The sequence below is a fragment of the Cucurbita pepo genome, chromosome 20, assembly GCF_057944985.1.
Source record: "Cucurbita pepo subsp. pepo isolate OVF chromosome 20, ASM5794498v1, whole genome shotgun sequence".
Taxonomy (NCBI): Eukaryota; Viridiplantae; Streptophyta; class Magnoliopsida; order Cucurbitales; family Cucurbitaceae; genus Cucurbita; species Cucurbita pepo.
In genome coordinates this window covers 4,952,938-4,978,283 of record NC_141817.1, presented here as the reverse complement: position 1 = coordinate 4,978,283, position 25,346 = coordinate 4,952,938, and the positions used below count along the sequence as shown (strand labels likewise).

At 35.4% G+C, this 25,346-nt stretch overlaps 4 protein-coding genes across 12 annotated transcripts; 1 reads left to right on the top strand and 3 right to left on the bottom strand.

Moving 5' to 3' along the window:
- Positions 1 to 414: 414 nt before the first annotated feature.
- On the bottom strand, positions 415 to 1,817 carry PSAO (photosystem I subunit O). The gene is made up of 4 exons (XM_023664923.2): positions 1,656 to 1,817; positions 1,504 to 1,576; positions 1,224 to 1,403; positions 415 to 637 (listed from the first exon to the last, which is right to left on the bottom strand). The coding sequence occupies exons 1-4, from the start codon at positions 1,747 to 1,749 to the stop codon at positions 541 to 543; spliced, it is 444 nt and encodes a 147-aa protein (XP_023520691.2). The 5' UTR covers positions 1,750 to 1,817; the 3' UTR covers positions 415 to 540.
- Positions 1,818 to 3,670: 1,853 nt separating this feature from the next.
- Positions 3,671 to 7,813, bottom strand: LOC111784090 (Leucine-rich repeat (LRR) family protein). The gene is made up of 10 exons (XM_023664917.2): positions 7,593 to 7,813; positions 7,437 to 7,508; positions 7,261 to 7,353; positions 6,058 to 6,139; positions 5,906 to 5,962; positions 5,636 to 5,700; positions 5,440 to 5,535; positions 5,197 to 5,283; positions 5,034 to 5,114; positions 3,671 to 4,859 (listed from the first exon to the last, which is right to left on the bottom strand). The coding sequence occupies exons 1-10, from the start codon at positions 7,689 to 7,691 to the stop codon at positions 4,170 to 4,172; spliced, it is 1,422 nt and encodes a 473-aa protein (XP_023520685.2). The 5' UTR covers positions 7,692 to 7,813; the 3' UTR covers positions 3,671 to 4,169.
- Positions 7,814 to 9,733: 1,920 nt separating this feature from the next.
- Positions 9,734 to 16,924, bottom strand: LOC111784103 (pentatricopeptide repeat-containing protein At2g13600). Of its 9 annotated transcripts, none has more exons than XM_087120707.1 (6): positions 16,614 to 16,924; positions 15,163 to 15,252; positions 11,715 to 14,631; positions 11,297 to 11,371; positions 10,912 to 10,998; positions 9,734 to 10,085 (listed from the first exon to the last, which is right to left on the bottom strand). In XM_087120707.1, the coding sequence occupies exons 2-3, from the start codon at positions 15,210 to 15,212 to the stop codon at positions 11,925 to 11,927; spliced, it is 2,757 nt and encodes a 918-aa protein (XP_086976833.1). In that variant the 5' UTR covers positions 15,213 to 15,252; positions 16,614 to 16,924; the 3' UTR covers positions 9,734 to 10,085; positions 10,912 to 10,998; positions 11,297 to 11,371; positions 11,715 to 11,924. The 9 variants fall into 9 exon arrangements, with proteins under 9 accessions (XP_086976833.1, XP_023520698.2, XP_023520702.2 ...); XM_023664930.2 differs by having other exon boundaries at positions 9,734 to 10,058; XM_023664934.2 differs by having other exon boundaries at positions 9,734 to 10,998; positions 11,715 to 14,078; positions 14,163 to 14,631.
- A 1,819-nt stretch (positions 16,925 to 18,743) lies between these two features.
- LOC111784120 (NF-kappa-B inhibitor-like protein) lies at positions 18,744 to 24,765 on the top strand. Its single transcript, XM_023664950.2, has 9 exons — positions 18,744 to 18,965; positions 20,859 to 21,022; positions 21,672 to 21,776; positions 21,918 to 21,974; positions 22,876 to 22,956; positions 23,251 to 23,285; positions 23,635 to 23,724; positions 23,807 to 23,966; positions 24,111 to 24,765. Exons 1-9 carry the CDS (start codon positions 18,821 to 18,823, stop codon positions 24,225 to 24,227), a joined length of 954 nt encoding a protein of 317 aa, XP_023520718.2. The 5' UTR covers positions 18,744 to 18,820; the 3' UTR covers positions 24,228 to 24,765.
- The last annotated feature ends 581 nt before the right edge of the window (positions 24,766 to 25,346 follow it).

The following is a 25,346-nucleotide window of genomic DNA, read 5'->3' as shown; positions in this document are numbered from 1 at the left end:
TAATATTGTCTTGATTTAGTTCAATCATTCTCAACTATGAAACCAAAACTAGTTCGACTTATAATCAAATTGATATGGGTTGGTCTCAAAATAATAGCATTACTTATGCTCTGAGTTGGGTTCGGGAATTATTTATGTGAGATTATTGTGTAAAATGTACTAGTAAGGAGTGAAGTTATTGTTTACTTCCATGCCCAACTTACACAAAGTTTGGTTGACATGTTGAATATTATTAATATCAAATTTTATTTATTTATTTGTAATATAATATTTTCTTTTTCTCAAATTAGACATAATTTGACTATCATCCAACTTAGTCAAATTTTGAAAAGATAACGTTTCAAAATTTTGACATTTAAAACTTAATAAATTTTAGTATAGCCAAGTGAATATGATCCAATTTCGAGGTTGGAATGATAAAAAGGCGAAGAAAATGATAATTATTCAAACACTAAACACTAGTTGATAACTTAATAAAGTAATAAACATGAAGAATAAAAACTGAAATTACATTTCCTTTAATAACAATTATTACATTTTTCACTTTTGAAAATAGTCTTCGGTCCTCCCCTTGAACCCTATTTGTCCAAATGTCAGCGTAATGAACAGACCCAAGTGCCACGTAATCAGCCACAGCCTGAGTTTCACAATATTTTTGTTCTAAATATATATATCATTTTTATTAATAATCATTTCAAGTTAAATACACCCGAAAAACTCGAACAATCCAATTTAATCTATACTATTTACATTGAGGTTAGATTTGATTCATGAATTCTCTTCAAACTAGATTAAATTTAATTGAATAAACTCAAAATTATTGTTAATTTTTTAAAAAAAAAATTGATCTAAATAATTATATATATATATATATATATATTATTTAATTTTATAATTTTTGCTTATTTATTATCCCACTAGTTTTAAAAATAATAGTTTAATATTTTTGAAATAACTCTCCAAAATATATATTAAAATTGAGTTAAAATAGAGCTATTTTTAATAAATAACCAAAAGTCAAATCAAAACCTAAAAAAAATTATGATAAATTGAGTTTATTATTTAATAAAATTTATTTTAGTTGAAATAAAACAATTAAGTTAGTCTAAAATAGGTTTGGACAAATACCCTAATTTTTAGTTTTAAATTATTTAAAATAATATTTTAACTATTAATTTTAAAATTCTGCGAAAAAGAAATTGGCGGTAAATTATATATGTTACCAGAACTGAGAAGTGAGCGCCGGTGGAGACGGGAAATGCGCAAGCTCTGTTCCAATGCTCTCAAAGAAGAGCCCCGTCAAGCTCTTCCCGTCGATCACCGGGATACTCGACGGCGCAATCCATCCGATGAGTCCAAATCCGATCACATTCAGATCTCTCCTCAGCCAATCTCTCTGAAAGCTTTCAAAACACGAAACCGTACAACAAAATCGTCAATCTCCAAATCGAATCCCAAACCGATCACAACTCATATACTATCTCTCACTCTAATCTTACTTACCAGGTGATCCTTCCGCCGAATGAACGCGGCACGCCGAACGGATTCCTCGCGACGACGGGAGGCTTGACGAACTCTGCGAAGACGAGAAAAAACGCCAAAATCAATTAAAGAGGAGAGGAAGGGGAAAATAGTTGCAAGTGGAAGTCGGTTACCGGAGACGAGACGGGGAGATCTGGAGGAAGGAGAGGAGAGGGAGGAGCTCCCGAGGCCGACGACGGAGGAGGAGGTAGCGAAGGCGGACGCCATTTTTGGGAGGGATGGTGCGGATTAGGGTTTGGGATTGGTACGTAGTGGAAGTGAGGGAGGGGTTTTGTTGGGGAGGAGATTTGGGGAAGCGCTGTTGATTCGATTGCTGTGGATATTTGGATGTATTTTTGATGAATCAGGCTTTGACACGTCGGATTTATTTGGATAAAGTGGGCCCATCAAACATTTGTGGTATGGTATGGTGTGGTGTGGTGTGGTGGTGGGAGCTTAGATTTTTCATTTCAATTATATTTTATTTATATTTCTCTAATAATTAAATATATATCAAAATTAGTACATGAAACTCTATCGATATATATATATATATATATCAACTACTTGATACCTTGCTATTACGAGTCGTGCCGTAACAAACCATACTGTGTAGGGTGGATACGTGGTTAGGTGCTCCATTTTATTTTCCCATTGAGGCCGAACCTAAACTTGTGCTCGAGAGATAGCTGTCCATATACTAATAAGGGATGCATGAGCAGCCGAGGTGGTCCCCCCGGACCGCTCGGATCCCACGAGTCAATAGAAAGTTAGATCTACATTGGATCTCATTTGAATCAACTCATCTATCCTCCTGAGGAAACCTCAGTTCAAACAGGATATATATATATATATATATATATATATATATATATATATATATATATATATAGACATACGTACATATATGTGGAAAATTATGTTGTAATATTTAGTAATGTTTAAATTTTTAGAAATGATTTTTTTTTTATGATATATTATTGAATTTATTACAATGTTTTGACTTTAAAGAGATTATATGGAATATGGAAATTATCGATTAAAAAAAAATTTTAATGTAGTTTTTTTAAAATATAATATGTGCCGTAAACACGTTAATTTCTACCCATTGTACAATGATGTTAGGGTATATTAGGGATCGACTTGTTATTTCATTAACATATAACTAGAAATATCGATGATTAAGTAAATCGATGAGTTGTAATTAATTGTCATGTATATGAGTAACCCGTTGCATCGTCTTTTTTAAGGTTGTGGAAGATAAAATTAGTTTTAATATAAAGTAGGTAAATTATATAAGCGAATTATCAGTATATATTATAATAGATATATCAATGATATAGTTAATATAAAATATATTTGTAAAGACCCTATTTTTCTACTGAAATGGAGTCGCTACCACATGCATGATGCTTTTTTTTATACAAAAACATTTCTTTTAAATAGTTTATAAATGATGTCATAATGTTAAAAATAAAATAGTTAATCAAAGTAAACAGCATTTAATAAATGAAAAATAAACAAATTAAGAAAATTAGGAAATAAATGATGTCCTATACTAACCTAGGACTAATAAGCAAAATAAAAAAAATAGCTACTCGAGTACCGGTTTTATGGTCTCTAACGTGACATCGTTGTCATCCGTATAGGAGCGCTTAAATTTATGAGTAGCACATGGTTTGAGAATTTTAATAAATACTAAAATGTATGAGTATGCACATGGTTTGAGAATTTTAATAAATACTAATAAATACTAAGTAAACATGAGGACCTATTCTTTTAATGTTAAATGCATAATACTTCTCTATACATGACACACGCATGCGAGTATAGGTCCACCAGGCAGGCTTGCACACTCCCTGGGCCTAACTTGTCGTACCAAACACTTACTAACGGACTCCTTGTTGAACACTAAGGAATGGTATCCTATACAATGAGTTTGTACAAGACTAAATCCCGAAATCCTTAATGTCTCCTTATAAATCTGTTAATTGAGAAAATTGATATTTCATGAAATGATCATATGTGACTCGATATTAATCTTGAGTGAGTTATGAGCTCGACTCTCAATGAACCATGGAGCTTCACCCCACCCTTTTGTGGACTAGAATTGAATTAGTTTATGATAGATTCATAAACAAATGGCTCGTTAAAGAATCAGCACCTTTTCACTCGTATTCACTAAATATTCCTGGAAGCAAAAACTTCAAGAAGCATTTAAACCTATTTTCCATACCTGAAGAAGCAAAATATCACTTCCAAGGGCGCAATATGATCATGAACTAAAAAGTACAACTAATTTAAAATTGTTCTCCCTACCGAAACCGATCGAACCTGAAACTTCGATTGCATCAAGTCTTGCTCGGTTGCCCCAAACTAAGCCAACATGCTACAACGTGATTTGGTTAGTCACAGTTTAAATTAACTAGGCAGATTGAGGTATCATGACAATTCTTCACCATTCCATGTTTGTGAAAGTCTCCCAACATCAGTAGACGATGCCCAACAGCAGCTGCTTATGCTTATGCTTCATAGCTCATAGCCAGACTAAACACCGAAATGAGTTCATATTCTAAACATCTGTTCAATCTAGGAACTCCCAGGAGATCAAAACTTCCCCCAAGTAACTGAATGGATTTGTATCGCAGTTACTCATCAGCCCATGCTGATGGTCCACCCATTCCGATTTCAACTACTGGGGATATTTGTAACCTTGTAGCTCTGTCTGGCTTTTTAGATTCCTTTCTATTAGCTGCAAATGATACCAAGTTGGACTTTAAATTCATGTCCTCTGCTACTTTCTCATCAACCTTTCTAAGACCAGCATCCATGTCTTCAACACCATCTCCTCCGAAAAGCTGTTCGAATGGCACTTCAGTATCGTCGACAACATCAACCTGCTTTTCCCCTTCCTTCTTTGCTTTCTTCTTCTGCTTTTCGATCTTGGGTGAAGATGGCTCCTTGTTGCTTTTTAACTTTTTCTGCTTCGAAGTCTTCTTATCCTCAGCAATATCATTTGTACCATGATTTCTCTTATTGTCGAGAGATGGAGCTTCTTTCTCCTCCCTGGTGACCTTGTCCATCTTGCGTTTTTTCAGCTCCGATTTCGATTTCTTTTCCATATCATCATGAGAATGATCAACTTCGCCATCACTGCCTTCATCAGACAGCATTTTGGCATTCCTTTTCAGTTTTCCATCCTTTTTCTCTTTTTGTAGCTCTAGCTTCTTGATTGAAGTGTCATCATCTTTATCACTCCCGTTATCCTTCTCATTCTTTATGTATTTATCAATTGGTCTAGCATTCAATACACGCAAGCCTGGAAGCAGTCGACGAATCTGTAGTTTCACTTGTCAGAAACGTATTTTTCGATGAACAGATTTATTTAAAATGGGTAGCCAAAGTAAGTGTTGCTCAACGTTAATTACATGTATTCCCTCCATTGAGGTCGGAGGTTCAAATTAAGAAAAAAAAGTAGAGGTAGAAGATTTATAGAGAGAATGGGGACGGACCTTTTTATCTAACTTAGCACTTTCTGCAATAGGATTCCCTTGAAGATTAAGATTTCTCAGATTACCTAATGAACTCAATACCTAGAATAGTACAAACAGTGATTCATGAAAAAGAGGATAAAATGGAGACAATATTAAGGAAAAATGTTAGGATTTATCTTACCTTCACATCTGACCATCTTATTATGATATTATTTCCCAAATCCAAATTCAACAATTTCTTGTTATGAGCCAAATCCTTGGGGAGCATCTGGATAGGGGAAGTACGCTCGAGAATGAGTACGAATTAGTTTCCAAAAGCAAGACAAATAAAGATTCTATCCCATCATTGTGCAATCTTAGTTGTAATAAACAAGTTCTCAAGAGATCTGCATAAGTAAAACAAACTAATCCAAACAGCACATACCTTGATTTCATTGTGAGCAAGTCGAAGCTCTTTCAATTCGATACAAGATTTGAGGGAAGAATCAATAGATTGAAGTTTGCAATTAGAAAAAGATAGCTGAAACAAGGATAAATATATCACTTATAAGATTCTTGGACGTATTCAAGTACGAGTAATCATCAAACAACATCGAACAGAAGAACAGATTGTTTCTTACTTTTTTCATTGATTTCACTTTAAATAGAGAATCTCCAATACTATGGATTGGATTTCTGGAAAGAACTGCATAATAACTCGAACGGTTAGATAACTTAGTTTATGTTTCTAATGAGAATAACTCTGGAACATGTAAGACAGATTCGAGAATAAGAAAAGGCTATTCTCAGAACATGTTATTTAATAAAAGAAAATAAAGCTTGGTAAGAATCTTGAATATGCGAACTACCAGAAAAGCATTAAAAGTGGACATGAAAATGAGAAACCATACCCAGAGTATTCAGGTTCTTCATCTGATCAAGCTTGCAAATAGAAGATATCTCATTGTCTGTAAAGCCCCAAAATGAAATAATCTGATTGATATGATCATAATCAACATATAAACCTGATGAAGAAGTTTTTTATGTCAAGCAAAATGCTTACCATTCAAAATCAAAGCACATAAGCCAACAAGGGGTCTGATTTCGTCCATTGATTGAAGCTTATTCTTTCCCGCATTTAATACCTGATTAGGAAAATACAAAGGACACTCAAAATCAAATCCATTGCATCTACATCCATATATTTACCGTATAAGAAAATGTAACAGCCCAAGCCCAAGCCCACCGCTAGCAGATATGGTCCTTTTTAGGCTTTCCCTTTTGGCTTTACCCTCAAGGTTTTTAAAATGTGTACTCGGAGGAGGTTTCCACACCCATATAAAAAATGTTTCATTCTCCTTCCCAACTGACGTGGGATCTCACAATCCACCCCTTTCGAGGCCCAACGTCCTTCCTAGCACTTGTTCCTCTCTCCAATCGATGTGAGATCTCACAATCTACCCCGTTCGGGGCCCAACGTCCTCATTGGCACACCGCTTAGTGTCCACCCGCCTTCAGGGCTCAACGTCCTCGTTGGCACACCACCTAGTGACTGGCCCTGATACCATTGTAACAACTCAAGCCCACCGCTAGCAGATATTGTCCTCTTTGAGTTTCCCCTCAAGATTTTTAAAACACGTCTACTAGGGAGAGGTTTCACACCCTTTTAAAGAATGCTTCGCTCTCCTCCCCAACCAATGTGGGATCTCACAATCCACCCCCTTCAGGGCCCAGCATCCTAACTGGCACTCGTTTCTCTCTCCAATCGATGTGGGAGCTCATAGAAAAATGTTAACGTATTCCAAGTAGCATTCATACAGAAATTTGTGCATATCAAAAATCTATAGATAACCATGATTGAACAATTGAAAAAATACTTATATTAGATAAACATAGGGTTTCGAACAAGATACATATACTGCATAAACATTAAGATTCATCTCAAAACCAATTGACAATGAAAGGAGTAACTACATATCTTATGACGTCTCTTTATCTTTCTCATGTGGAACTCTCATTGCAAAATTCTTAAGAGAGTATAGAAAGAATAGAATACAAAGAAAAAAAAAGAAACTACACCCACATAAATAAATGTACTCTCACATAGTGTTTAAATAGACGGTGAATAATTCTACAGATGGACAAAGGCGATTTTCTATATTCAAGAAAACAGGTCATTTCATATCTCAAGGATCGAAGAACACTATTTACATTATGCTTATGGTCCATTGGCAATAATATAAGATGAAGGATAAGTGGTACTTACAGTAAGTTTAGAAAGCCCCTCAATTCCTTTTAAGCTTTCAAGCTTGTTTTGTACAACTGAGAGCCACTTCAAATTGGTGCATGACTTCAATCCCTTCAATTAAACGTCCAGAATCGACAAAAGCCCAATAATACATCAACACATTAGTGATGAGACACAGAAAAACGCGCACATACCTCAAGCGATGTAAGCTTGTTGAATGTCAAATCGAGCTTCTCCAAGTTTTTGAAGACGGACAAATCATTAACCTGCAAAACAACACGATTGCCGAAGAACTCAATGAAATGGAAAAACAGAGAAAACAACAGAGATAAAGAAAGGGAGGATCGTACATCAGAAAGAGCCTTGTGATTGAGCTTGAGAGTACCGATTGCGAGCGGGTCTTGGGTGCTGTTATCATTGAGAACTTGCTCTGAATCCAATCGAGTCATTGTAGCGAAAATCCAAGTTGCTCTGCTCGGAACGGACGCTGCCTTCCGAAGACGCCTTCAAATTCTGTTGTCGGCTGGATTGATTTTGTTGAAACTTGGTGTCTCATGCATCCCTACCCTAAAATATTGAATGGCATATTTTCTGTAATTATTTATTTTGGAAAATAAATTACTTTATATTCTTTTAATCAATTAAATACAAATTATGATCGTCGATTATCGATACCCGAAAAAATGATCGATGTGTACGTTGCAAACTCATACATTATCGAGGAAAAATTCATATTAAATAACTAGAAAATGTGAAAGATAAAATAAAAACATGTCGTAAACATATAATCACGATAATAATGAGAAATCAATGGACCTATAAATCGTTGTATGACCCGAAAACATTTTGAAAAAGTTGAGTATTCAAAATACTCAATGAATGACCTCCCTTCTCAAGCTAGATATGCATATAATCACAATAAATAACGAGAAGACATATAAATCGTCCTGAATTTATCAATTTTCATCGCATAGATGAGCAATTGTTGCAAGTAAATTCCGTGAGATCCCACATCAATTAGAGAGAGGAACGAGTGTCAGTGAGGACGCTGGTCCCGAAGGGAGTGGATTGTGAGATCCCACGTCAGTTAATATTTTTTATAAGGGTGTGAAAACCTCTTCCTAGCAAACGCGTTTTAAAAACATTGAGAGGAAACTCGAGAGCGAAAGCTCAAAGAGGACAATATCTGCTACCAGTGGACCGTGGGCTTGAGCTGTTACATGTTCAATCTCCATACACACAGATATGCGATTGTCGTATGGCCATATCATGAAAATGTGATATAATCCTTATACACATATAGACAATTTACCCAAGACTCTAACATAATATCCAAAGTAATTTTCATGCATAGATATAAGTAATTGTCTCGCATCGGGTGTAATTCTCATATACACAGATAGACAATTACCATAATTCCCAGGAACACATATAAGTATTCTTCTTAAATCAGATGCATATTGGTCCTACAAAGTTTCATAAGGATCAATTCCAAGTAAACAAAACATCAAAAAAAATTATACACCAATTTATAAACGATCACATACATACACATCTAATAGTTGAAAAATGCTTAAAGTGGGTTTAATTAATTGAAAAGTCTCTACCTTGAAATCCAAGAACTAAGCTGGAACCATTTCGATGCTCCTTAATATCATGTTGACACGTTATGTCGTTGATGAATGAGACATGCTAAGAAAATATGGTACCATATTGTACATTACCTTATGTAATGACATGAAATAATTATGGTATGTATGAATATATTGCATCGCAGATACATGTCATGATTTTAAACTATGGGATCTTATGCATATTGTATGTTCACAGACATCGGGTACTTTTCTTTTATTATTAGTAAGGACACGTAGCTTACGATATTTATGTTCGCCATGATATTATAATACGACATTGTATACACCAGAATACTATGTGTGCTCCCTTCCCTCTGTGGTATGATGGTAGCATGAGTGTAAGCTAGTTGAATGTTAGATTCAAGGGATACGTATACGAGCTCACCAAGGGGTTCATGTGCGAGTATGTAGGCCGTTTGTAGAGAAGTACTATACATCCAAGTTTGCCCATACTGGAAGTTGAGACCAAGGCTATGTAATGACGTGTTATAAAACAATAGGTCCCAGATATAATTGTATGTGATTGCATTTTCTGACCCTAGTTGTGGAGTTACTGAGTATTTTTTTTCAAAACTTAAGCCACGTGATACTCTTACTTTTCAAATAAAGGCAATGCACATCTTCACAGATGACGACGTCACGACGATAGCCATGAGATTGAAGCTAGGGTAGATGCGTTTTCATGTTGATGGCACCTACACAGCTGCATTGCATACAAGGGTTGGTTCATTGTCCAACCAGTTTGACTATACAAGCTTCAATCCAATCAACCAATAAATTAAATTCAAGTAACCTATTCGGACCTCTTTAAAGAGATATGCCCTCACAAAGTTCATTTATTTGTTTGAAAATGTATGAATTCGAAACTTGCATGTTTTCTTTCATTTTCCATTTTAAGAATGTCATCAACAAACACTAGGTAACACATTGAATCAACCTAGAGTTTTAGAAAGTCGAATCTTAGATACATATTTGGGTTGCGAGGGGCGAATAGGATTTAGCACCGACTTGAACACGAACTCGAAGTTTGTCGCAGAGAGATGGGCAAGAAACTCTGAGTTAAACGTAAGAAGGCTCGAATCCAAAAGGTTGGTGGCTGCATTCGCAAGACATCTGAACTTCGCTTCCATACTTGATCTTGATATAATTTGTTGTTTCTTTGAGCTCCATCTTACCCTATTCCTGCCAAAAATAAACCATTTTCCATCACTTCGATCCATGCCCCAATCCGCATCAGCAAAGAATGCCCTTAAAAATCACTACGTCTAGATGATAACAAACCAAAACACTGAGTCCCTTGTAAATAGAAAAGAATACGCTTGATATGAATCCAACCACTAATCAATTACATGTACCCAAAGAAGCAATTACAAGAACCAAGGCAAAGAAGATTTAAATATCAAATCAAAAAAATAATGGAGTGGCAATAAATACCGGTTGACATTGGAAAGTGATTTGAAGACTTTTTATCTTTGATAGTTGAACTAACATTTAAGACTATTTATGCTGTTGTTTTCTTCCATTTTTATTTAATAGTTTTTATTGGTAGTTTGTAGTTGATAGTTTGGATTATCTTTTTGGCTTATTTGAAGGCATGTAATATTCAGTTTAAAAATCATGTGTTGTTTTGAAATCCTACTGGGTGTTACTTTCTTTTTCAAACCTTGCTTTAGGTTTGAAGTATAATCGATTCATTAGATTAGTCTTGATCAATCTAATTCTGAAGTGAGCCGTCTTGGGATCTAAGAATGACCATCATAGATTCTATGTACGATCTAAGAGTTATTAATCTTTCTAACTAGCTCTTAATTGGAAGCATTCGATAAATTAACTTTATTATGAAATTTTGCAAGAAACCTAAAAGGAACTCTAGCTTTTGCAAAATCTAAGCATTGTTCAGCAAAGAATGCCCTTATAAAAATCACTACGTCTAGATAATAACAAACCAAAACATTTGAATCCCTTGTAAACAGCAAAGAATACGCTTCATAACCCTCCAATGCAGAACAGTAGGAGAATGAACAAATTGGCATACCTTGTTGACACAATATGCATGCAGGTTCAGCACACGTTATGGCTTATGTATCAAAGCTTGCCTGCAATACACCTCCTTGTTGGAGGGCTTGCCGCCCAAATAAAAAAACAAAACAGTTATCAAATAATCATTTAGTTTCGAAAATTAGGCTTATAAACACTACTTTCATATACGTATTTCTTTATTTGTTATATACTTTTTAGGAATATTTTTGAAGTAACTTAACCTATTCCATACGAAATATCAAAATCATTGTATAGAAATCGTGAAAAAAATGAAAGCAACTTTCGAAAATAAAAAATAAAAGAGAAATGGAGCATAGATATTCATTAACTGTACATATCTAGAGCATAGATACAACAAACCAATTACTGTAAATATGTACCTCTGCTCCAATGAGTTGCAAAGACGCTAGTTTTCTCTTTGGAATGTTATTGAACGCATAAGCAATAGCAACATCCTATAAACAAATAAATTTGTATGATCAATAGCCATCAAGGTGTAGCAAGGAATGTACACATATATTCCCTGCTTCAGATCTATGCATGGTTAGCAAAAACAGAAAGATCGAAATATTTATCAAACAACATCACCAAAATCACTGTTTGTTCGGCAGACAATTAAATTGTACTAACTATACAATAGAACCAATTGGAATTTGAAGCAAAAATACTGAAAATGAACAAAACCAACCTATCTTTCTTACAGGATAAAAGACCATAATAACAGGCAAGACACCTAAGATTAGTGCGAGAAACGGGAAGCATTTGAAACATAAACACTATAAAATGGAAAACAAATACCTTTCAATCTCTAATGTCCCTGCATCTTTAATCGATTCGTTTAGAGTCACGTAAACTCAAGACATGATAAAGCCAGCAAGTTGAATCAAATCACTGGATGAACACCCTCACTTCATCCCTTTCACAATCACTGGGGGAGATGAGTTCAGTAATGTGCTAAGCTTCTTCCTATCCTTTCTTAAATCAAAGCATCAGAATTCAAGTTTATGACTACCAGTAATCTCCACAAGAGCAACTCCCATTCTCCAAGTGATGAAATCGGTGCCCATCGCGCACAACAAGTTTTCTCATGGAAACAAGAGAAATCAATTTCATCACCTGGTGACAATCGTTGCAAACTCGAAGGTTCTTCATCACATGGATTGGCATCCAATCAGGCAAGCTAATCAAACCAAAGGCAATAGCAAGCTTCTCACTATGATAGCCAATCGAACTTGACGCATCAACATAACCATAATCATCTTTGATCTTCTTAACAATGTCTTCCAATGCCTTATAAATATCCTTGATTTGTGGATGGTTTGTGTCATTGACAGTGAAGACATGGACCCTATTGCTCACCTCTATCCAGCTGCAACCAGGATCTTTCTGTACTCCTTTCTCTCTCATCAATTGTCTCACATCAGAAACACATTCCAACTTTCCAGAGCTGGAGTAGACATTTGCTAGCAGAATGTAACTTTCAGAGTATTCAGCGTTCAATTCTAGCAAGTTCTTCATTGCCACCTCTGCCATTTCGGTGTCATGGTGGATCCTACAAGCGCTGAGTAGAGTGCCCCATATGGTGACATTTGGCTTAAATGGCATTTGATCAATCAGATCCATGGCTGACTTTAGTAACCCAGCTCGACCAAATAAATCTACCATACACGCAAAGTGCTCGGGAGTTGCAGAGATGCCAAAATCTTTAGTCATGGAGTTAAAGTAATGTTTTGCTTCTTTCACAAGGCCTGAATGGCTGCAACCTGAGAGAATTGCTACAAAGGTGATATGATCAGGTTTGCAACCAACCATCAACATGTTCTGAAACAGTTCAATCACCTTCCTGCCTTGACCATTTTGAGCATATCCTCCCATAATTGAGTTCCAAGATATCAAGTTCTTCTCTCGTATTGAGTCAAAAACTTTATGCGCATCTTCAATTTTACCACATCTAGAATACAAGGTAATTGCACTGTTAGCAACTGAAACATCAGAACCAAGCCCTACTCTTACTGCTTGGGATATTATTTGTGTTCCAAGTTTTGAAATTGCTAACTCCGAACAAGAACTAATCGTGGTAACAAAGGTGACCCAATCGGGCCTAACTTCTTGTCTTAGCATACAAATGTATAATTTTAAACCTTCTTCCCAAAAACCGTTCTGGAAATATGCACTTAACATTGAATTCCAACTTACGACATTACGCTCCGGCATTCGGTCAAAATAATCCTGTGCTCTTTCTACATTGCCATTGCGAGTGAATGAAGTGATCATTGTTGTCCATGAAATAACATCTCTAGCAGCCATTGTTTCAAAAGCAAGACTTGCCTTCTCAACATCTCCACATTTTGAATACATTGTCAAAGTAGCATTGCCTACAGGCAAAGATGAATCCATCCCAGTCTTCACCGCAAATCCATGTAATTGCTCCCCAATTGAAATATTTTCTTCCCCTTCACATACACCAAGAATGGTTGCAAGAATAAAGCCATCCATAATAACACAATCTTCTCTCATTCGATAAAAAATATCATAAACTTCTTCTTGACTACCAAACTGTGCAATTCCACTTATTAGTGAAGTCCAGGTTACTACATTGCGTTCGGTTAACGAGTTAAATACCCTTTTTGAAGCTTCGATGAGCCCACATTTTGCATACATATCTACCAACCCATTGCCCACCAAAACATCTAAAAAGGGTTCGATGCGCACAATTCGGGCATGCAAATGTTTACCCCATTGAAAATCATAGATATTGGCACATGCGCTAAGAACGCTTGCATATGTCATTGAATTTGGTTGACAATCATGAATCCACATCTCAACAAACGTACTAAGACTCCGTGTGTGCAGGCCATGTTGAGAAAATGCTGAAATGATTGTGTTCCAAGAGACGGAATCGTGTTCAGGCATTTTCATGAAAGTGTCAAGTGCTCGTCCCATCTCGTGTAATTTAGAGTAACCATAGATCATACTATTCCAACTAAATAAGCTTGGCTTTTCAATCCTTAGAAAGACCTGCTCAGCAGCATAAATAGCACCACACTTTACATACATATCAATGACAGAATTTTGGATGGCTTCGTTGTTTCCAATGCCATATTTCACTGAGAGACCGTGCAACTGAAGAGCTATCCGTAAATAACCAACACTACTACAAGCCTTCATTGCACAAGAGAAAGAAAACAAGTCAGGAACACAATCTGAATCCCGAAACATTGAAACAAAAAGCTTAATAGTATCCACCGCTTGACCGTTACGGAAGTAGCCCGACATCATTGCAGTCCAAGAAACAGCATCTCTAAGGGGCATTTCACCAAACATCTTTTCTGCTTCCCTTACTCGACCAGAATCCAACAACCCATTAAGAATCGTGTTCCAAGTAATGACATTGCGATGCTCGCTATCAAAGAAAATCCGAAGAGCCTCACTTATTAATCCACATTTTGAGTACATATGTAAGAGATGGTTTTGGAGGAAAACAGAGGAACACAAACCAGTGGAGATGAGTTGGCCATGAAGCTTTGATGCAATGGATGTTGATCCAAGAAAAGTACAAGCTTTCATGGCCTCAAAGAATTTTTGGGAGAGTTCCATGTAAGAAAGCTGAGCAAAGGGATCATGACCGAGATTGAACCTTCCATAGAGGAATTGTTCCTGAGTTGAAAAACGGCGAACCTGAGGAGGGAGGCCATGGAAGAGCCTGAGGAAGAACCTGGAAATAATCTAGGTGAGAAAGCCAAACTAATAGAACTGTATACTTGCATCTTCAAAATTATAAATGCTCCATGAATAACTTCCATTACACTAGTTCAGAGTTTCAAAGAAATTCATCAACTTAATGAACAAGTCTGGAAATTACCATAAGCTCTATCAAACATGTGAGAAAGTCAAAAATTACAACCTAAATGTATTCACCATATTGGAAGTATTTTCAAAATGATAAACCCCATCAACCAATATGAAACTATAAATGTATTCCACCAATAATCATGCTCATACACAACTTGTATTTAGCAAACTTTCAAAACTAGAGATTCATGTAAAAAACTACAATTTGACAACTGGTAATCATATAACAGAAATATAAAAGCCAAAAAGATCGAAGATTATCGCTTCCATAACTACAGAATAGCCTAGCCAAATAGCATGTGATATATTTCCTAAAAAGTAAAGAAACATAAAAGTATAGCAATCACAAACTCTATGGTAGAGCCGTAAGGAGGAAGGAGTGAGAGAAATAGACCTTGTTTTGGGGAGACATGTATACAATGCAACCTTTGTGCAACAAAACATTTGTGTCTGATGTTAAACTTCCTACGCCAAACCTGCAAAACTGAAAAGACACGTATCACTAATACATGATATCACCTTAACCACATGGAACAAGTCCCATCCAACAAGAGGTTTATTTAAATACATGAATTCACCTATAACATATACACACAAATGACGTTTATTAACTCAAAAGTACCAATGAACTACAAGATGGCGGATGGTGAAAAACACTATCGGCACTCACAATTGACAACAAACTCCAAACTCAAATATGTCAATAAACTCTAATACTTCATATCATAATCTCCTTACAAACTTACATATTCCTGAACCTTCTTATGACGATTTCTTCCCTTCAAGATAAATCCTCGAGTAGTTTTTTTTTCTTCTTTTACTCTTCTAACAGGTCCCTCCCCAAGGTAAAGTGGAAAGAAAAAAAACCTCAACTAAAATACATGAAAGTGGTTAGCTTAGGATAAAATAATGCAGCAGAATTGAAATAACAAGACTCTTGAACCCATCATCCCAAACACCAAAAATAGAAGTGCATTCCAAGAAAATAACATTTAGATGAATCTAAACTTTTTATTTCCTTGAATATTTAACTAGTATAACATCCCTAATTCGATTTACTAAAGCACCAAGAATTCGAACTATTGCTAGGAATTGAAAGAAACAATACTGCACAACCACTTTCTATATGGTTGTTTGGCAAAGTTCCAAATCCATCAAATGTTAATAATGTGAGAAATTAATAACAGGTGAAATAATAAAAAAAAAAACAAAATCAGTAGCTCATAATCTCAAGTACTAGGACAAAACCGACACTGCACTAACCAATGAGATACGTGATGTTCTTATGAGGCAAAAACAAATACTACAATATTAGCTATACAAATGATAATATCAAGGCTTTGTCAAGTAACCAATTCATAGAACTCATTGCATACTAGGTCCACCCCTACTAAGAGATGTAGGCCCCCTTCTCATTCATTAATGTTAAATACTTCTGAGAAAATATTTTGCTGGTTTTTGTGTGATTCCATATCAGAAGACGTAAATTTTGTTTACCTCCCATTGCAAGTTTGCTTCGCAAATTTTCTTGCACTGAACCTCTTCATCTGGGATTAGAGGTCTTATTTGTTCCCTACACTTGCTGGTCATTTAGTTGTAATCTTATCTATATATTTAATTTCAAATGGCAAATGATACATTTCCTCTCTTTCTATTCCTGAACTTCAAAAAAAGTGTACGCCCAGATTCTACAAAGTACCGAACTAATCAAGCAAAAAGGTAAACTGTTCAAAAAAGCTATCAGGGATACTATAATTTGAACTCCATGCTTCAACAAAGAATTCATCTAGGCAGACCTCATAATGCTTATGATATGGAGGATTTAAAATCAAGCATGAGACTTACTTCAAAAAATGTGAGCGGATCGGGCCGCCCACCCTCTCTTCTTGCTTCTCCCTCCCGCCGCCCCTCCCCTGTTCAGCTTCAACTCCGGCGACCTCTTCCGGCGGACGACGAGCTGCAGTCCATGTGCGACAGTCCGTCCAGTTGACGAAGATCCACGGCGTGCTGCTTCTGTATGCAGCGGCCAGTCTCCTTCTCCGACAACGAGCAGAAGGCGATACACAGCTTCCTGCGGCGGTTTTCACGACCGGCGACTCAAAGCAGCAATACCGCGCGTTTCTCCTCGGTGAACAGAAACCAAGAGCTAAAGGTAAAAAAAGTGTTCAAAGAAAAACAACATGGCTTTATACAACATTTAAAAAATACTTTAAATTTTAAAAATATATATATATATATATATATATATACTTACAATTAGATACACATTTAAAAAATATTTACCCAATATCAAAAGTTACATTAAAAAAATTTGAAAAACGTCGCTAGAAATTTCGAGGATCTCAACCAATCACCCGTCTTCCCTAACAACGACGAATGGTGCTCAGATCACTTTAGTGTGAAGTGAATTCGGGATATATCTTGTAAGAGCTTAAACCCATCATTAGCAAATATGGTTCTCTTTTAAAAAACATACATTTACCAAGTAAAGAAGAAGAATCTATGGGTTCAAAACTCGGGTTGGATCCAAATCTACTCCAGGTGCACATCCAACCCAACGTTAGTGCATCTAACCCGCGACCTGGGAAGTATTACAAGCATCCAGCCCACGAGCAAGTTCAGCGACTCCCACACACCCAAAATACACAGCCCACTTCATTTCTGCAAGCACGCACCCGTGCATCTGCTCCGTAAACCGACCTAACTTTTAAGTACATTAAGCTTGTTAATATCTTCTAATCTGATGTTGTGGGTCCATATAGGTTGAATCGAATGTTGAGGAACAAATATGGGCCAGCTCTAAGAATATCTAGCGACTCCAGTCTAGGGCAACCGAGTAAGTGGCTCTACTGTTCGCTTGGTTGGACAAATTTATATGATGTACATTGATGCGTGCCTTGTCGCCCCTACATTGTCATAAGTATGAAAATTTGACATAAATTATGTATGCATGATTCATAGGCTTATTATGTTATTAAATGAACGGAGACATGGCCTGTATCATAAACTTATGTCATGATTTTAAGTTATGGGGACCTAATACATTATTGTGTATTATAAAATAAGTGGGATACTTCCCCATTGTGATTAGTACGGAACCCCATAGCAGGAGGTCTCCATAAATATCGAAGGTACGTGTCCGTGCTAATCATAACGGAGAAGTATTTTGATGCATATGACACACAAAAAATGCATGAAGTTCTCATAACATCGAAACTCTATTAATTTATAAAATAATTAGTCTATTAATCATGCATTCATAATTCCTGTCAAATCTTTGGTACGTAGCATAGCTTACATGGTGTGATGTATAGAGGTTTATGCATCATAGATTATCAACATCATAACATAATTCTACGACATGTCATAGCCACTCTATAATATAGCGTATAAACACGACATAACACCACACATCACAAAGTAGCATAACATGGTATAACATAACATGGCATAATATAGTACAATATAACATAGACACATGTAAGGGCCATAGGGCACATGTCATCATACATCATACATTCATCCAACCAAACAAACAGTAGAGTCACTTGCATAGTTGACCTACGCCAACATTATATTAACTTATATTTGGTGCGAGCTCGAAACTTTCATCTGCAATCCAAATCAACCTAGAAGATCATCCAGGGACTCTCGTGATGGACGTAGCTCTTCTAATATTTCCAATGAGTGAAGACTATCTCCACAAACCGTTCGATATAGTCTCGGTTCATTCATGTACCTCTTTGAGTCTTTCTTAGTTATCCTATCCCTAGGATCGCTTGTCTTGATTCATTCATGTACCTCTCATTTACTCGGGTGTCATAATTTATTAACCATCATATCTTTATGATCTCTTTCATTCGAATGCACTGTCAGCGTGACATATAGCCTTCAAGTATATTTTCAATTTATTTTAGTTTTAAATTAAAATGAAAATTTTTAGAGGTATTTTAATAATTTAATCGAGAAATAAAGTCGAACTCAGCCGGCTTACAAAAAATGCTTCCCGGAAAGATATTTTGGTTCCCACGATTGTGAAGCTCGGATAAGCCATGGAAACTCTTTCTATGGTTACATGCTTCACCTGCAAGCAGACTCCACCGCCAACCAGATTCCTACCTCGCACAGCTACAGCATTATCTCATTTGCAGAAATCAAAGCTCCCTATTCCATTATCGCGAACAAGAATTCGGGCAGGTCTGTTCTTCCATACTTCTTTTCACATTGTTAGCTTGATTTTCCAGTGGACTGAGAAGAGCGTAATAACGCGAGGTTAGAATCGAAGTTAGGAGTCATTTTTTGGAATTTCGGTTTGGTGATTTGATATTCTATTGATTCTGTCCAATTTGAAGACTGTTTGGTTGCTTCAATTGGAAGGTGATTATAATGGGGGAATTTGAAGTTTTTTCCACTGAAATTCAACAGCGTTTTGATAAGAAACTGAACGCTTTGTTCTTAACTCTGTATACGTAGAGATAGGGAATTAATAGGTAGTCTTACTTCTCCCATGTAACTCAGTTTTCATTGATCCCAACTTCAAGGACACTAGGATGTGAAAAGTAGATTATTCGTTTGAGTTGTTGACGTATTCTAACTTCTAAGCTACGTTTCCCAAAGGAATTGACAATTTACTGGGGAAAGCCAAAGTTACTAAGTCCTATTCTTCAGAAAAGCCAATTTTCATGCGGTTCCTCTCCTTAGAAGAACCAATGGCTGAAGAGTGATGTCAAGCTATTATGCGATCCCAGGATGACTCATGATATTTTTTTTAAGAATCAGAGAGATATTAGAAAAGAGAGCTTAGAGAACTCGAATGATTTCTCCCGCATCTTCCTCCTTCATTCGAGTGGTAAATGCTCACTCACTTCCTGCGTGATTTCTTCACTTAGAGTTGTGAATCTAGTGAAAGTCGAAGTCTAAGAAGAATGTGTCAAAAGTTGAGATAACGTCTGGATACGATAATCAGACCATTCACCACAGAATAACAGAATAAGAAGAACCACTGTTGAATCAACTTGAGTTATCAAGTCAACAGTTATAATTAAGAACTAGGATAAGTAGGGTGGGTAGCAGCTAATATTTACTAATGCAGTAGGATTAGTGGTAAATTCATGTTAAGCTTAATTCTTACTGGATTACTTTGTTAATGCCTTTAGTATCTGTTTTTATTTTTATACTCCCTTTAGACTAGAATCTCTCTCATGTATTCAATAATATTTGATGCAAAGCCTTTGGTTTGAGGGGAACATTAGAACTTTCAATGATAAAGCAAAAAAGCATAGATTACTGCCTTGACAATGTTTATTTTGTAGGCTTCTCATGGTGTAAACTGTATCCTTCCTTCAATGGCTATCTGTAATTTTTTTTTTTTTTTGCTTTGGGGCTTTGTTTCTCTTCCCTCTGTTCGTAATTTGTTAATTTAATACCATCTATGAAATTCCTGTTTGCTTACTAAAAAAGTATATCATCCAGTTAAATTTTCTTCAATTAATTTGATTTTGCAAACTATCTAATGGCCTTGAATGTCTTTTTATACGTAACTTTTAATTCATGTTTTTTAAAATAAATTCAGTAATATTAATATGTTTTCTTGAAATATTCTTTATATATGAAAAGGATATTATTTGACTATTTTTTAATCAAGTAGGATACGATCAACTTCATAAGTTTTGATATCATTAATATATAGCAATTGTTTTTTATTTGTTCTTACAATAATATATTATAAAATTCATCATTCAGCCTTTTTCTAATTTTTGTAATGAAAAATATTAATTTTCATGAAGTTATTGTTTAAATTGCATGTTATCTATGCATAGATACTCTTAACTATTTATTAATAATTGTTTATATTAGATACAAGTACATAGTAATTTACTGGCCTATTTGAAACTTACAAAGATTTTGTCCTCTTCTTTGGGCTTTGTACTGTTGACACAATGCTTGTGATTTTCCTTGCATTTTCATTAGTAGTTTCTTTACTACAAGTAATGTATTATTGTTATTTTCTGGCAGCCTATTCCAGTGGTTTTAACTTTTAGTTGGCTAACGAGCGCATGCTGATCTTCACATAGTGTCTTGTTTTTTCAGTAAGTGAAATTGCAGAAGAGGATGTTTTACAAGCATTCTTCGAGGAACGAAAACTAAATGCAGATTTTATATCAAAAACTTCTGATATGCTTTGGCAGAGAGAGGTCGTGAAATTCGAAGATGTGACTGATGACAGATTTACTGATACTTCCCAAGAAGTTCTGGTACAATATGCTTAGCATTTTTAATGCTTTCAGTTTCAATGTTCAATTTATGATAGCATTTCAATGCTTAGTATTTATGATGTCAAAGGGAGGTCTGCATCATAGCCAGCCATTGGAAACTAAGAAATTAATATGTTTCTACAATATTTAAAGAACATATTTGTATCGTCACTTTGGTACCCTAGTAGCATTTTGTTACTCTAGCAGTATGATAGTAGATATCTTCCAACTTAGTATAAGTAGATGAAACACAGGCTCAATCATGTCAAATTATGTGAAGAAAATGATAAAAGTTGTGGCTATGCCCATCTAATTTTTCAGGAAGATGAACAAATAACACCAAAATGTTCTATGTAAGAATTGTTTGCAAACTTTTTGGCTATAGTAGAAGGAACAGACACTGAATGTGAGTTTCCACGTATGCTGTTGAAATCAGTTTTTTTATCTGCACTACATGTACTGTACATTACACTAAATTGATGAAATTCATGTAATTTTGAAATCTTTGTTAATTTTCTGAATACTAAACTGTATTTTGAATGGTTTTATCAATGCTTAAAATGCACCAAAACGGTGTTCTGCTTTTTTTTTACCTTCTTAAGAGGATAGTGTAGTATTTTCCCCTTAATTCTTGATTTACAACTTGTAGGTTGATGAAAACAATGATGGTGGTGGATTTTTGAAATTGTCCGCCACTCAAGCATGGGTCTCAGGTGGTACCTCTGCACCAATCAATAAAAAAGCTGGTGATAAGGTGTGCCTACTCCAGCTCTTATGTTATGAGTTATAGAATTCATTTTATATGTGGTTTCCATGAACCAGTTTAATTGCTCTGGATCAGTTGCCAGATAAGATCAGTCAATCACTTTCCTTAACTCTCTATTTTCTTTAACAGATACTGCCAGATGACCGTGAAAGAAGGAAGAAACTAAATTTTCTCAAATATGAAGCTGTATGATACTTGAACTCAGTATGTTCATTGGTTGTTTATGTAAGGTGGTAATACTTTTATGTCATCTAAGATCATCTTGATATAAAATTAATGTCTGCCCTTCAATCACTAAACTTGTCCAAAATCAAAATTTCCCATATTTTTCAAAGTTTGTTCCTAATATAAATGGGTCACCAAAAGAGTTGGGGCTGGATTGAATTGGGGCCTACAGAGGTAAGAGCCTCCCAAGGAATTGTTTTCATTTTTGAAACATAGGCGGTTGAATGGACCAAGTCTAGCATAAAAACATTTGGCCCAAACAACCCTTAAACCTATAGTTCGATTAGTTGGGCTGTACTGGCTAATTGGGCCATAAGCAGACCTTATAGTTTTATATTTTTAATAACTGATTTTAGGAAAAAATTATGAAATTATTATATGTTTACCTACAAGCTTAAATAAATTATTTTTTTTTAATGGAAATCAGTTATATATTAGTCATTAATAAATTCTACGTAGATAATATTCATTATGCATTTTAACCTACTTTTTTTTTTTTAAGTTTCTATAGTAATTTGTTGAGCATGTAAACTTTCTGTGCTTGCACACTTATTGGTTTACAGATGCTTCCATTTTGTTTTCTTTTCAATTCGCATGGGCAGATGATGTTTTGCTCCTTACACTACTGTGGCTTTGGCGTTGATTGTATGAGATGCTTTGAGTATAAAATTGATTTGATAAAGTGCTCCCTTATGTAATCTAGTTGCATTTAAAGCTTTTCTCCTTTTCCTTTTTCTTTTGTGGTAATTTACTTTTTGGCTACATCATGAAACTACAGAATAATTGGCAAAAAATGATGGAAGATGAACATTTGACCATTAAAGAATTTGGAAGTTGATCATTAATTCCCTTTTTAACACAGCTCAAGAGGGAACTGATGCTTTTGTCTGTTGGCATTGGAACTGCATGCAGCGGGTATTGCCTGATAGTGTTTTCGTTCCAGGTATATTCCAATTGAAGAAGATAGGGCATTATCTTGTGTGCTACAGTAAATTTTTTTGGTTGATTTACAGTTCTTTTAGTACAAAGTAGAAGGAAGGATGCCATTATAGACTAGAGTCATTATATTATAATATAGTTGCTATGTTACTTAGACTCCAGTATCTATTTCATTAACATTTATTGGCCTGGATCATCTCATTTTCTTCAAGTGACACCTCACTTTTTCTTAACATGACTCATGAGTTGAGAGGAGCTTGCTTGCTGATGAAGGAATTTATATGTTTTTTCTGTTCAGGCTGCTATTAGTTATGCAGTAGGAGCCCTTTCGAGGTTAGTTGATATGAGTTTAATGTTGCTGTTATTTTGCAACTTCATTTTGGCATGCTTTGGTTCACTACCAAGAGTTAAGTTTTCATTCCAAGATTTGAAGTTTTCAAACAAGATCTTGGTCAGGATATAAGAATAAATATTAATTAACAAGACTCTTCCAAAACAATTTCTTGGAGAAGTTTGTAAGAATCAACGTGACATCTAATCAATTTTTGCCTCCTACGGAGGAAATAAAAAGAAAATATATCCGTTCTCAAATTGTGATTAGATTTCTATTGCACATTTATCAGAGAAACCTTGTTATTTTGTTGTAATTGTGCAATAACATCTGGGATTATCTCTAATGCAGCTGCTTATACCTCCAGCTATTATATCGACATGCTGACAAACTATCTAAAGACACGGTTCCCGATATCTTCACGCAGAAAAAGACGAAAAAGTATGGATAAATGCCATAGTCGATCTATTTGTTTATTGAGTATAACTTGTTTGTCACAATCAACATTCATTCTTTGTGCCAGAATTGGAATAAGAAGTGAAGATATCCAGAACGTGTTTGAAAAATCAGTGAGGGGAAGTAGCATTGCCCTGTCATCTCCTAGGCTTTTGATTCCTGCTGCAATATATGCAATATGGATCCTCTCTCATAAATATCTTGCCAACGACTTCTTTGACTTCCAGGTAACAAATGACTATATGTGTGGACCCTTTCATCGTTTGAACCAATTGAACTAGTCTCGAGTTGAAAAGTCTATTTATTTTAAATGCATGTAGCCCCGAAAATAACTCTCTTATGTTGTCATGTGATTCTCTTCCTGTGTTTAGCTCACGCCAGCCATGGTTGGGATGTTTGTCTATAAAGCAGCTGCACTTGTTCAAGTTTACAGGGACAATGAAAACCTGAAATTGGACTTTCCAGAAAATGATGGGGGCTCGGCATGACTGCGCCACGCTTTTCGACATTAACCAGCGACAAATGACCTGCCCATTTTATGTTCGAAGCAACTGCTGGTTGCAGGTCAGCGTTTTAACTCCCTTTCCTACACCATAACTGATATGGAGATGATATGCAGACGTTCAGTAATTCAATCAAACACCATTGGGATTAAGTAGTATGCCATTTCATGTTTTAGTGCACAAATGGTTGGTTGCTTAGTGAAGAGAAGAATTAAAAAGTGCCCTGTTTCTGCCATTACTGAACCCCAGTTGTTGTTCGAGTCGGTTTTAGCTAGGCCAGTGATTGATATGTTATTTATGAGTTATATGATTGAACTTTTTCTAAGATTTATTTTGGCAATCATCAGATTACAGCAATGACCATTGTTTTTTTTTTTTTTTTTTTTTTTTTTTTTTTGTTTTAATTGGCCCTTGATGAGTAGGCAGGGGGTTGCTTGGTAGCTCTTTCTGGATGTATTACTCGTTAAAAATGTTTATAGGAGACAATTTCGTTAATACTAAGTACATAGATTGGATGTTTTCATATTTTTCGTATAAAGTTTATTTTTTATTTCTAATGCATTATCTGTCCTTTTTATTAACATCAATCGAAAAGAGATTACGAGACATTTGTACAAATTACTACATAAATGAGCTCGTACAATTATTGGATTTGATTCTATTAGGTTTGTAATGATATTTTTACATTATCAACTTATTTCGTTCAATGCAAAAATGGATTGAAAAATGAGATAATTGGTGCTAGGTAGTTTATTTACATGTAATTTCTCTCTCTAAAAAACCAGTGAATTGAGAAACAAACCCAACCACATGAATATAACAACATAAGTTCCATCATAATTAGAGAAGAGATCCCAAAGAAGAACCATGTGGCAAAGGATCCGGAACGCCACCACGCCACCCGAACGACCCAAGAAACACAACACTTCGATTCTTCGATAGCCCTACAGGGCACCCTAGGGAGTTGAACGTTGAGAGATCAAATCATCAATCTTTGAAAGAGTAGTTACTTTTTAAAAAATTTCAACATTTATCGTTACTATCACATTCAACAAAATATTCATGAATTTTTAAAAGTAACATAAAAAAAAGTTTAGAGATTAT

Excerpts from the sequence above, each read along its gene's own strand:
- LOC111784103 (XM_087120705.1), bottom strand. The coding sequence starts at position 15,212 with ATGTTTTGTTGCACAAAGGTTGCATTGTATACATGTCTCCCCAAAACA. Across the intron at positions 14,632-15,162 it reads ACATGTCTCCCCAAAACAAG|GTTCTTCCTCAGGCTCTTCC; the intron begins GTCTATTTCTCT and ends GATTATTTCCAG.
- LOC111784090 (XM_023664917.2), bottom strand. The coding sequence starts at position 7,691 with ATGACTCGATTGGATTCAGAGCAAGTTCTCAATGATAACAGCACCCAA. Across the intron at positions 6,140-7,260 it reads AGGGGCTTTCTAAACTTACT|GTATTAAATGCGGGAAAGAA; the intron begins GTAAGTACCACT and ends TTTCCTAATCAG. Across the intron at positions 5,284-5,439 it reads TTGCTCACAATGAAATCAAG|ATGCTCCCCAAGGATTTGGC; the intron begins GTATGTGCTGTT and ends TCCCCTATCCAG.
- LOC111784120 (XM_023664950.2), top strand. The coding sequence starts at position 18,821 with ATGGAAACTCTTTCTATGGTTACATGCTTCACCTGCAAGCAGACTCCA. Across the intron at positions 18,966-20,858 it reads GCGAACAAGAATTCGGGCAG|TAAGTGAAATTGCAGAAGAG; the intron begins GTCTGTTCTTCC and ends TTGTTTTTTCAG. Across the intron at positions 23,286-23,634 it reads GCAGTAGGAGCCCTTTCGAG|CTGCTTATACCTCCAGCTAT; the intron begins GTTAGTTGATAT and ends TCTCTAATGCAG.
- PSAO (XM_023664923.2), bottom strand. The coding sequence starts at position 1,749 with ATGGCGTCCGCCTTCGCTACCTCCTCCTCCGTCGTCGGCCTCGGGAGC. Across the intron at positions 1,577-1,655 it reads ATCTCCCCGTCTCGTCTCCG|AGTTCGTCAAGCCTCCCGTC; the intron begins GTAACCGACTTC and ends TCGTCTTCGCAG. Across the intron at positions 1,404-1,503 it reads TTCGGCGGAAGGATCACCTG|CTTTCAGAGAGATTGGCTGA; the intron begins GTAAGTAAGATT and ends GTGTTTTGAAAG.